Here is a 12,059-nt window from a genome sequence, read left to right as displayed (position 1 = left end):
CAATATTGTAACATTCCCAGTAATGTGTAAGGTAATGTAACATTCTGATAATCTTATTTCCGGAGGTAATGTTACATTCCATGAACCAAACGTACCCTTAAGATATAAAAAAACAACATTCTATTTTATCACTTAAGTCATTTAATGAGTTTATAAATAACTTTTATTTTAACCTAAAGAAAAGAAACACATTTTCTTAACCTCATATTTTCGCAACATTATTAATTTCATCTGTTGTAGAAACAATAAACCATAAATCATCGACTTAATCATTTCATTCTCACTTTTTAGATTATCATAAACCACTACGTTACCTGTTATATATCAACATCGATACGATAAAACGAATCGTTTTATACTAAAAAGAATAAGTTAAATAACAAATAAAAATATACATACGACCTCATCTCCAAGATTTAATCACCTCTAAACTATAATCTAAAAAAATTATTGACTCAATGAGAGCAAGACGAGAATGTATAATTTTAGTCCAACTCGATGTAATATGAAATAAATATAAACATCAATAAAAGATACAGAAATTTGGGAGAGAGCGCATAACTTCATGCGAAGCTCTGAAAGAAAACACACAACTTTGATATGCAAACATTATAACGAAAAAGAACAAGTGAAAAAAACATCATTCAAAAGAATATCACCTCGTGGAAATGCAAATAAAATAAAAAAGGTAAAAAAAAGACCTAATCTATTAAACTAACGAAAAAAATTAAGGTGTAATGTGAAAATTAACCTTTAACGTTTATTAAAATGATTATTTTGTCTCTACTCTATTTTTTTGAAGCATTTTGGTCCCAACATTTAATTTTAGGGTAGAAAGGTCCATAATATTTGATAAAAAAACCACTTTGTCTCTTATTCTTTTATGGGCAACGTTTTATTTTAGGTTAAAAAGATTCTTATTTTGAAGAATTAATTATATGTTAACTAATGATTTTCATATATAGTATGATTTTTTTGCCCCCAAAAGTAAAACGTTGGGTTAAAATAGTTAAGAAAAAAGAACAGGAGCCAAATTGATATTTTGATAAACATTGGGTTACTTTGGCATTATGCGAAGAATAACGGTAGGAATGAAATTTAGAATGAAATTATAAAAAATTGAATATATTTATAATTTATATAAATTTCATGTTACTTTAATTATAAAAATTTAAATTTTATTTTTTTTCTTTCAAATTATAGATATTTATAGTATGTTTTAAGCCAGCCATTGTGACTCTAATCGAAAGCAAAGCATCATCACTCCTACTCGCACAGAGTTGAGACGACGAAGGCGAGATAGAGAGAGAAAATAAGAAGATAAACACAATAATACCTTTATAGATATCAATAGAGAGAGAGTAAAGATATTCAGCTTTCACTACAGGAGAGAAAGAGAGAGAGAGAGAGAGAGCACAGCCCTAGAAAATATGAATCCCGATAAGGACTGGTGTTTGCAAAGGAGCTTCTTGTAGAAACTAATAAACACACGCTTTCTTTCACATTTCTTCATTCCATCGCACCAAAACAACTAAAAAAATGGCCTCCTTTCTCTATTATTTCTCACTTTCCTTTTAGTTCCTCTCCGTCTATTCGTTTTCCCAAGAAAAAAAATCCCATCTACTTCAAAGCTTCTTACTGTCAAAAGGTTGGACCTTTAACAGTTTAATCCCTGTTCTCTAATGTAAGTTACTTTCAATTTCTGTTTTTTTTTTTCATGAAAAGGAGCAATTTTTTTAGCCATGTCTGTTTAGTTTTTGAAGGAATTTGTACTTCTTCTTTCAACTTGGTTTAACTTTCTTTTGTAGGGCATTGGCTTTAGCTTTTGTCTGTTTATTTCTTTATTTTCTTAATCATGTGAGTAAATCGTTCCTTGGGGTAGTGATTTTGGTCATGCTTTGTGTTAAAGATATATAATGAGTTGGTGAGGTTAAGACCTGGTTTTCAGTTCCCATCCTGCTTTTTTTCTTTAACATGAAGCTTTTTTCCCCCTACTGTTTGGTAAGCTGTAAAATAGCTTGCATTTTTGTCTTTTCCTTTCAAGTTATGAGCTTGATATTTCAACTATTTTTTCTTCTCTCTCCATTGTTTTCTCCTGCTGGTAGCTTGTAGATTATTGGTTCTTCATTTTCCTCTCATGATTTTGTGGCTTTTTCCCTTGGTGTTTACTGTTTTATCTTCTCTGTAAAGCTAAATGTATCTCTTTACTCTTTGTTGCGGCTCAATTTCATGAGCCATGCATGTGTGAAATTCGATTTATATGAATATGAACCGTGGGGAAACAAGTTCTTCATTGACATATTATAATCTTTCATATAGATTGTTCTTTCTGTCTTTTCATGTTGTTTCCAATATCCATATGCCTTCTAACTGTTTAGTGGTCACACTTGGAGTTTCGTTGGCGCTTTTCTGCTATCCTAGCCTTTGCAATTTGCATGGAGTGTTGATCTAAAGGCAAATTCAAGTATATGTTATTCGAGGTAAATGCATGGATCGAAGGGATGCTATGGCGTTATCGGGCTCCGCATCTTACTATATTCAACAAAGAGGAATAACTGGGTCCGGGTCCAGGTCCGGGTCCGGAACACAGACCGGAGTACATGGATCAACGGGCATTCATCCGTTATCAAGTCCAAATGTTCAGTACCAATCGAGTATTAATGTCACTACTATGGGAACAACCTTACCTGTAGAGCCTTTGTCGGGAATGACCCCTCATAGTGTCAATGTAGGCATGTCTCCTGCGGTGCCGCCTAGTGAGACAGTGAAACGTAAAAGAGGAAGACCTCGGAAGTATGGACCTGATGGAACTGTTTCGTTAGCACTGACTCCTACATCAGCCACTCATCCTGGAACAATAACTCCAATCCAAAAACGGGGAAGAGGGCGGCCGCCAGGCACCGGAAGGAAGCAACAGTTGTCTTCCCTTGGTAAGTTATTTTCCCACCAGTTTGTAGAGTTTAAAGCTTGATTGGGCTTATGTTTCGCTAATATAATTAAATTGCAAGCTCGGCCTTATATTTAGTTAGGAATATGCCTAGAGCTGACAAGAGTTTCAGATTTTAAGTAACTGCGAGTGACACTGTATATGTTCAAACGTGGAAGTCTTCATAAGTAACAATTCCTCAATTCCTACAAGCTATGATCCATTCTCCTTGGTGAATGAACATGCTATATCTTGTCATGGCTTGCCGTTTATCTCTGTTTCTTAGTGCTTGATTCTAACATATTTTATTCTTGCTATGTGAATGACGTCGCGATCGTGTAATTGTTTTGCTAGGTGAATTGCTGTCTGGTTCAGCTGGGATGGGTTTTACTCCACATGTCATCACCATTGCGATAGGAGAAGTATGCGATTTTCTTTTATTAATTACGCCTCGTTGGACTCTACCCTCTAAATTAATTATACAAGAAACTAGGACTCTATAGCCCTATCTTTCCTTGCTAGTGCTCTTCATGGCTTTCTATGTAATAAAGCGTTGCTGTCGATTTGGTTGTGCACGAGGGCATTAAGTTTTGTTTAGGTTTTTCGTTGTTTCTCTAGCAACAAGTAGATATTCCATCTTGAATCGATACCATTTGGGGTATGAATTGTTTGAATGTGGTACTACATCTTTCTGTAGGTTATCTTATAATGGAAGAAAGTTCCTTGTTCTTGTGAATTACTTTCAACTTTCCCTGCAGGATATTGCGACAAAACTGATGTCATTTTCACAGCAAGGGCCAAGAGAAGTATGCATCTTGTCAGCCAATGGTGCCGTCTCGACCGTTACACTTCGACAACCTTCATCGTTGGGTGGCACTGTTACATATGAGGTTTGGCACTTGGCAACTAGACTCTTGCATTATTTTGACAGATATGTGACCAATATTGTCGAACTGGTCTGTAGTTTTTGTTAATGCTGTTAAACAAAATTCTCATTTCGGATACGGTAACCTTTATTGCTGTTTAATAAATTCTTGTCATGATGCATATTTTTATTGAAGAAATCCGTCCATTTTGATTTCTATAGGGCCGATTCGAGATATTATGTTTGTCGGGCTCTTACCTGTTGACAAGCAATAGCGGCTCTCACAATCGAACTGGTGGTCTTAGTGTTTCTCTTGCCAGTCCTGATGGCCGTGTCATTGGTGGAGGTGTCGGAGGGATGCTTATAGCAGCAAGCCCAGTTCAGGTAACTCTTTTATCGCTGTGACTGGTATCTATGGTCCGAAACAGTCGGAAGCCATCGTAATACCATTTCAAAGTTTAAATCATATAAACTTACCATTTCAAGTAATTGAACTTGAATGAAACAGGTTATTGTGGGGAGCTTTATCTGGGGTGTCTCGAAGACAAAGGGCAAGAAAGGGGGAGGTCAAGAAGGTCTAAAAGACTTGGATGATCAGATCGTCGACAATGTAGTAACTCCTCCCGGCATTTCACCAAATCAAAATCTGACTCCAAGTTCGGCTGCAGGCATGTGGCCGGGGCCACGATCGATGGATATTCGCAACAATAGCCATGTCGACATTGATCTAATGCGTGGATGACGATGACTCTTTTCCCTAATAGTTTTGCGAGCAATGTAGATAGTTTGCTGTTGATTATGGGATATGTTCGGGGCAGCCTGAATTTTGGCTTCGATGATTCTCACTTCCCATGGCAATGACAGAATGGAATTTGGTCTGATATTTGTAGGTTTGATGACAGTTAGTTTGGAAATTGTAGAACTCATGATTTCAACTGATCCTTAGGCCTTTGCATTTCATTTTCTCTTGTTTGAACCAAATAAAGATGTGCTTAGCTAATCTTTATAGACAGTAGCTCTTTGTTTTCTTCGACAGTCTTGAGATTCCAACTTGTCTTGGGGTTTTCCTCCTGTTATTTCCTTACAACTCGCCTGGATGATTACACCAACTGCTGGAATCAAGCGCTAGTTTTTACGTCACTGAAGTTTGATTTTTTTAATTTACTCATTGAACTTTAATTTTTTTAAGTGAAAAAGGATATATTAGAGTTTATACCAGACAATATAGGAACAATTTCTTGCATTTAATTCTAAGCCATTACATATCTGATTCTTAGCATATATATATATATATATGCATACAACACCACAGAAAAAAGATCAGGCTTTACAACCAGGATCCAAAACTTACGATTGCAAGAAAATAAATCCCGGTAACCTTATTTACAACATACTATCTGTCATTGCGGGCAATCGACGGAAGAAGTTAATCGGCGCTGCGGGTGTCTTGTGGCGAAACTTGGGATGTCTCATAAAGTAAAATCCAGCTAGAAGACCGAACACCTGGAAAGGTGTGACATACATTACAATGGCTGCTGCAAGGCAGAATATCATAAATATGGTTGTAGCACGAGGATCCCGCCAACTTAAGAGTGCCTGAAGACGCTCGCCTTGACTAGCTATGTCACCCACAACACTCTGAATTTTCCCCGCCACACTTCTTAAACGATCATATCTCATCCGAACTAGATTAGCGCTCTTTGTTGCAGGAAAGGTCTCGAATTCTTCATCTAGTTCGTCAGGGGAAGCTGCATCTGCGCACGAGAGACTTGTGTTCATGTGGGGAGGGTACCTTGGCCGAAAACGATATCTCCATGCCCCTATCATAAACATGTACAGGAAAACTGTAGGTAAAATCAGCTCCGGGAAACAAACCAGCATTACAAATAGGACATGCACCAGCACTGTTGTAACAGAGTTCTTCCACTTGCAAACTTCACCAAACCAATTTCCAAATGCTAATAATCCCGTGAAAACAGATGTCAGGCGCAAAAAGTTCGCCTTGCTGCGCCTCATGCTCCAAAGATGAGCATTAGTATCAGACATGTATTCGATTACTTCTCTCTTGAGAGGTGGTTCAGCACGACCAAGCCGAGCTGCCACGATATTCACAGCCTGATATCGCAACATGTCCTGCTGCATCACAGTCAATGGCTTTTTGTAGTGCATCTTTGGTAAAAGGGGCCGTGAGTATTGAAGCATCATATTAAGCATCGATGTTGATGAGAACCGTATGGCCAAATGAAGTTCACCCATCTTCTTGACACCAGAAGGTTGAAGAATCAGCAGGGGGTAACTATGTGTGTAAACACGACCAGTTTCTAGAGTAGATATTCGAATCCGAACCTTTCCGATTTTCATATCCTGGTTTCCATTGGATTCACCTATCTGACTGTTATCAAAGACCCCCACAGTGAGAACTGTGGCAGTATCATGAACTTCCCATGTGTACTGCTCATTATACTTCGGGTTCAGGCTATTTACTATGGTTCGAGTTCGAACCCATTTGTGGCCGTACTTCGCCACACAATACGTATCCGACGTACCTCTCCCTTCCCTTGTTTTCATTGGCTGCAGACCATTAGCATTCAAAATTCCAAGTTCCAGAGCACCACTTGCTGATTTCCAGAGTTGCTTTGCAGTTGGCCGGAGATCACTGCTATACTGTGTTGACTCATCAAGCACATGGTATCCTCCATCAAGACAAGCAGAAACATGGAGCCTACTATGAAATTTATCCTTCTTTGCACGATCCTTATCCATGGCATCCGGTAAAGATTTCTCCAGGCTGTACCACTGAGGACGGATAGGTCGGTCATCAGCACGCCTGCCAACAGAGCTCAACGGTACAACGACCATTCCCATGGTCTCATCCTTATTAGGTTTGACACGATCTTCGACAGAGAAAATTAGATGATCTTCAAAGGGTTCTGAAGCAACAAACATAAACTCCTGATTCCAGATTGGATTCGAATTTCGAGTTTGAACCGATTTTGTCTTCCAAGTTTGGTTACCAATCTGAGCCTTTACAGATACATCAGGAAACCTGTTCTTGTCGGATGGAACAAGGTCTTGTGCCTCGATGACATTAACTCGGACATACCACAATCTTGGAGAGTGATAAACTTTTGAACGGATATATGAGGAGTTAATTGAAGTGCTATCACCAGGAGCAAAGGCATCCGAGTGCAAAGCCTCTGGAAATGCTTCATCAGCCTGTGTGCCATACCAGACGGCAAGCATCAGTTCTCCTTTCTTTTTCTCTCCTTTCTTGTCTTTGAGCCGATACCATTCCGGAGCCAACGGACTATCCGTTGGAACCCTTTCCGGAACCTCATGGAGATCGAATTGAACGACCCCAACAAAATCATCTTTCACTAAATCCTTATCCTTGAGAATAACTTCCAACACAGATGACTGCTGTGTTTCCCTTGAAAAGGCAAACACTTGATTCCACTCGGGACTTTTGTCCATCACATAATGCTTTGTTTTTCCTTTGTAGTTTCCAATTTTTACTTCAACATACGGATCGAGGCTGCCTGTCATATCTTTTGCAGGAAGATCTCGGGCTTTTACCACTCGTACAAAAAGGAACCTCATCTGTTCAACAAGGTCATGCATGCTCGGCCTCGTCGGCTTGTCTCCTCGTACGACTCGACCTCCAACAATTCGTCCTCCTCCAAGGACCGGACTCGTCTCTTTAAGAGCATAATCAGACGGTTGAGATGATGAACCCGAGACCATGTGTACAACTTTCGCTGCCTGAGGTTCAGATTTCATCTCATGTACTCCATAATTCATTTGTTGCTGCTGGGGTGGTACAGGGGGAGAATTCTGCTTTTGCTGCGAGTTGTTTGCATTCGGAAGACTATGAAATGTATGACGTTTATCAGTTTTCTCCTCAGGAAGTGAAATAGGGATATCCAGAAACGATTCCATGGCAGGAAGTGGATTCGAAGGTTTGATTGAAGGGTCGTCGGTTAAGAACACTTTCAAACCAAGCTCGCCATTTGCACGGGAGAAAATGGTTCGTTTCTCAAGAGGGTAGTGCAAAACGACGGCATCGGAGTAGGGTACAAAAGATGTTCCGGTGAGGCGGACCTTGCCGAGACAGGCTTTCGAGTTGTTTGCTTTGTTATGGCTGTAAACATAAGCTTCGAGATGAAGCCTGATCAAGTTGTTCGGATCGGAGATGTTGAAATAGAAACTCTCGTTCCAGACAGGATTGAGATCGTTCTCTTTAACAGTGGTGCGAAATCTCTGGTCGTCGAAATGAAGCTCCACGAATGGATTGGATGAACCTTGCCCATCTTTGGCTATAAGGTCATGGGCGCCCACCACTTCAACCCCTAACTTGAAACTACCCATGCTTTATCTTAATCAGAACAGGATAAAAGGAACCCTGAAAATGGAAGAAGAAGAAGAAGAAAACTAATGGTTCAACAACGATGAAGCGTGCATCATATAAAGAAACTGAATTCCCATGTCCAGTTATGGAAAAAAAAAACTTAACTATAACATTCCACATAGAGGAAAAGTGGGAGAAAAATTCTATGAAAAAAAAAATTAACCGACCTTATTCTTCTATTATCATATGTAATTGGAGTAAGGGGAGGTAAGATAGTAGCCCCAATCAGGTTGAGAGCAATTTCTGTGGTATACCTCCAACAAAATTATGAATTGTCTTGGGACTCGATCCCACGACCACAACGTTAATAGTCTTACGCTCTTACAAACTGAGCTGGACGGCCAATTCGAGAATTAAAGAAACGGAAACCAACCTTTGGTATTAAAGTTGAAAGCTTCGGTTATGAAAATGAAAGAACGGTTGAAGATTTAATACGAGCTGCTTTTCAGAAATTTAACGGAGAAAGCGATCGGATATAAACAAAGCAGCATCAATAAACAATTAGTTCTGGTAATAAAATAGTTGACTGAAAGGAGTCTTCGGGGAAGAGCAGAATTGGGTAACGAAAATGAGAAAACAAAAGAGGAAGGAGGAGGGAAAGTTGAAGCTCTAGTTTACTGTTTAACAATCAGTTTCAGTTTGTTTTCTCTGTTTGGCCGTTGTAATCGTATACGACAGCGATACGGTATGTAACGTTGTTTTACATTTTCAGTTGATTTACTCGCTTTTATCTTTCCGACACGTGTGCTATACAGTAATTAATGTTTTTTGGGGGGATGGGGTTAAAAGAGCTCTACTCCCTCTGATTGGCTGGTGATGCTTCTCGTTTCGGACCCAACCAGACTTGATGATTTGGTTTTATTTATATATAAAATATAATAAAATACTTAACCAGTCTAATGATATTATTAAAATCATATAATTAATAAATTCTTAATAAATTAAATAAAACTTCAAATTTGTTGATTAAATAATTTGTAATCAGTACTTATAAAAGTAAACTAATATATGTATATTTTTTATTTATAAAATTAAATTCATATATGTATATTTGATCTATTGATTAATTAATTCATATAACTGTTGGTCTAATTTATTTTATTTATAATAAAAAATTTGAACTTTATTTATTATTTAAGAGATCAAATATCTAATCTCATTAAATTAATTTATGTTTAATTATTTATTTATTTTTATAAAATAAAAATTTTAGTTGAAGGATCTAATCCTAAATGTAAAGGTCCATAGTAATCAATATTTATATGCCCATCAAATATATAATTAATATGCTTATATATGTGTGAAAGGAAACCTCGATTAAAGGGTGGTTGAAAAAAATAATTATGGTGGGGAAAAATCTAAATATTTTAATAAGTGGACTAATTCCTGTAAATTTTACAATAATATGAATTTGATAGAATAAGACTACACGCAATCAAAATTGAAAATATACTATTAGGGGTGATTGTCGAGCGAGCCGATTGCGAGTTGGACAGAGCTAGACTTGTGCTCATAAAAAATTTTGTTGCTCAACTCGATCTATTGCTCGTGAAGCTCATTAAAAAAACTTGTTGCTCGACTCGTGCTCGTTAAGCCCGTTGCTCGTTAAGCTCAATGAAATTTTTATCTTATTTTTTTAACTATAGGTATAATCTACTAATACTATAAATTAGTAGATTAGTCATTTATTATGTTTTTATTATCTATTAGTAAAATAGTATTTTTTGAATGAAATAATTTTTTAAATAACTACTAAAAAATTATTTAAAAAGTCTTAGCTCGAGTTCGAATTCGAGTCGAATCAACCCGATTCTAACTTTTATCGAGTTTTGACCGAGTCGAGTTCGAACTGCTGCTCAACTCATTAAGCACCCCTATATACTATATAATATATCAATTCTCTTGATTTTGATTATTTGGAAAATATTTAAAAAATTAAGTTTTTTTAACAAAATATGTATAAAATTATTTTCAAAAAGACATGTTTAGTTTATTAATTAAGAATCCCTCTTCTTATCGGTCAACTTCATTAACATATAATTAATTTTTGTAAAATATTAAGGAATAATATCAAAACTGTAAGTTAATGTTAGTTAAATGTGTAGTACTACACATAAATTTTGATTTTTTTTATAATTATATACATACATATATATGAAATTTTCATTCTATTCTATTTTCACAAATTATAAAAATCAAAATCCATATAATATCATTTTATATTTAAATTTATTTTAAAATATATATTAAATCAAAATCAAAATTATATATATCATTATGTTAAGTAAATATTTTATATCATATTATATATTTAATTTAAATTTTTGTATAATTTTAATATTTATCTCAATAATTATTAACTAATAAAATATAGTTTATGCTACTTACCTAACTTCACTTGTTGAGCTTATCCCAAGTCCTGATATCTAATTAATATAACGAAACAAGAATGCGATGGGAAAGAAAAAAAAATTCAGATGTCTTAGTCTGAAATTTCCATGCAGTTTAAAATAATTGACTAATAATTATTTTTTATTATTATGAAAAATCTTAATATATTGAAAATTTTAGTGGTATACACCAATTTTACTGGTCAAATTATGTACACTGATTAAACATCACTTTCAGATTGAAATTTTTAATGTTAAATCAATTCAAACTTAATTAATTTTTAAAATAAAACAGACACTAATATAATTAAAACAATTTCATTTTATAATAATAAATATAATATTTCTGTTTGACATGATGGTAAAATTAAGTTTTTGACAAATTTTAAGATATTAAATTTAAATTATTTATAACCGTAATTATTTAAAATTAAGCAAATATTTTATTTTCTCTGTTTTCCCTAATTAAAAGAAAATCAAATTCTCACGCCCTACTAAAACCGGCCATTCAATTCCTTTTTTTTTTCGCTTCATTATTTTCTCAGAAAATTCCCCTTTTTCGCCTGACAATTTCCGTCAAAGCTTCATTTGAGGAACAAAATGGTATGTTTTATTATTGGTAAATAACTTTGAAATGTAATTGATGATTTAAAACAACAATAAGAATGTAAATGTAAATGAAAGATGAAAGCTTAAAGAATTTGATTCCAATATACCATATGATAATTGATAAATGATATCAATTAATATATATTAACTTCAATATCGTACGACTGTAATATCGAATAATAACCTTGGTTTCAGTATTGTATGTTATTATCAAGTAAATGGTGATAATTCCTATGGTGATGCATATAGGCAAATTCATCATCCGGAATGTATGTGAATGATGAGTGCGGAACTATCGGTTCATCGTGTATAAGATCGACGAGCAGACACAGCAGGTGGTCGTCGGCAAGCTCGGAGGTCCCCGTGAAACCTACGAAGATTTCACCAACTCCTTTTCTCCCAACGAATGCCGCTATGCCGTCCTCGACTACTACTTCATCACCCACGAGAACTGCCAGAAGAGCAAGATTTTCTTCGTTGCATGGTATGAAAACCAACACATGGTTTCTCTTCCCAAAGAACTGATGGTTACAATAATATTGTTCCTTCATGGTGTACATGTATAGGTCACCCGATGGGGCAAGGGTGAGGAGTAAGATGCTTTACGCAAGCTCCAAGGACAAGTTCAAGAGACAGTTGGACGGGATTCAGGCCGAGTTGCAGGCAACCGATCCAAGCGAGATGAGCTTCGACATCATCAAATCCTGAGCTCTTTAATTCCTTCATGCAATAATTTTCATTGATTCTGAAATACTACAACATCCCAAGTAATCCCTATAGTCTAAATGGTCTGTTATAAAGGTAGGAATTCCCCTGTTTCTGAATGCTGCTTTCAAAATCTGTCTAATATTTGAACACAAC

The 12,059-nt window shown here is 35.9% G+C and overlaps 3 protein-coding genes across 4 annotated transcripts; 2 read left to right on the top strand and 1 right to left on the bottom strand.

Annotated features, from left to right (window-relative positions):
* The first annotated feature begins 1,429 nt into the window (after positions 1-1,429).
* Positions 1,430-4,779, top strand: LOC120136178 (AT-hook motif nuclear-localized protein 9-like). 2 transcript variants are annotated; one of them, XM_039152287.1, is made up of 6 exons: positions 1,430-1,684; positions 2,466-2,930; positions 3,281-3,348; positions 3,685-3,816; positions 4,014-4,175; positions 4,300-4,779. In XM_039152287.1, the coding sequence occupies exons 2-6, from the start codon at positions 2,489-2,491 to the stop codon at positions 4,531-4,533; spliced, it is 1,038 nt and encodes a 345-aa protein (XP_039008218.1). In that variant the 5' UTR covers positions 1,430-1,684; positions 2,466-2,488; the 3' UTR covers positions 4,534-4,779. The 2 variants fall into 2 exon arrangements, with proteins under 2 accessions (XP_039008218.1, XP_039008217.1); XM_039152286.1 differs by having other exon boundaries at positions 1,431-1,684; positions 2,394-2,930.
* Positions 4,780-5,103: 324 nt separating this feature from the next.
* On the bottom strand, positions 5,104-8,274 carry LOC120136174 (FT-interacting protein 3-like). The gene has a single exon (XM_039152282.1). It carries the CDS (start codon positions 8,157-8,159, stop codon positions 5,175-5,177), a length of 2,985 nt encoding a protein of 994 aa, XP_039008213.1. The 5' UTR covers positions 8,160-8,274; the 3' UTR covers positions 5,104-5,174.
* A 2,670-nt stretch (positions 8,275-10,944) lies between these two features.
* On the top strand, positions 10,945-11,916 carry LOC120135936 (actin-depolymerizing factor 10-like). Its single transcript, XM_039152077.1, has 4 exons — positions 10,945-10,950; positions 11,135-11,192; positions 11,484-11,682; positions 11,765-11,916. Exons 1-4 carry the CDS (start codon positions 10,945-10,947, stop codon positions 11,904-11,906), a joined length of 405 nt encoding a protein of 134 aa, XP_039008008.1. The 3' UTR covers positions 11,907-11,916.
* The last annotated feature ends 143 nt before the right edge of the window (positions 11,917-12,059 follow it).

The sequence above is a fragment of the Hibiscus syriacus genome, unplaced genomic scaffold, assembly GCF_006381635.1.
Source record: "Hibiscus syriacus cultivar Baekdansim isolate YM2019G1 unplaced genomic scaffold, ASM638163v2 tig00110621_pilon, whole genome shotgun sequence".
NCBI classification, from domain to species: domain Eukaryota; kingdom Viridiplantae; phylum Streptophyta; class Magnoliopsida; order Malvales; family Malvaceae; genus Hibiscus; species Hibiscus syriacus.
Note: the sequence above shows the minus strand (reverse complement) of the source record. Positions and strands in the feature narration are given on the sequence as shown.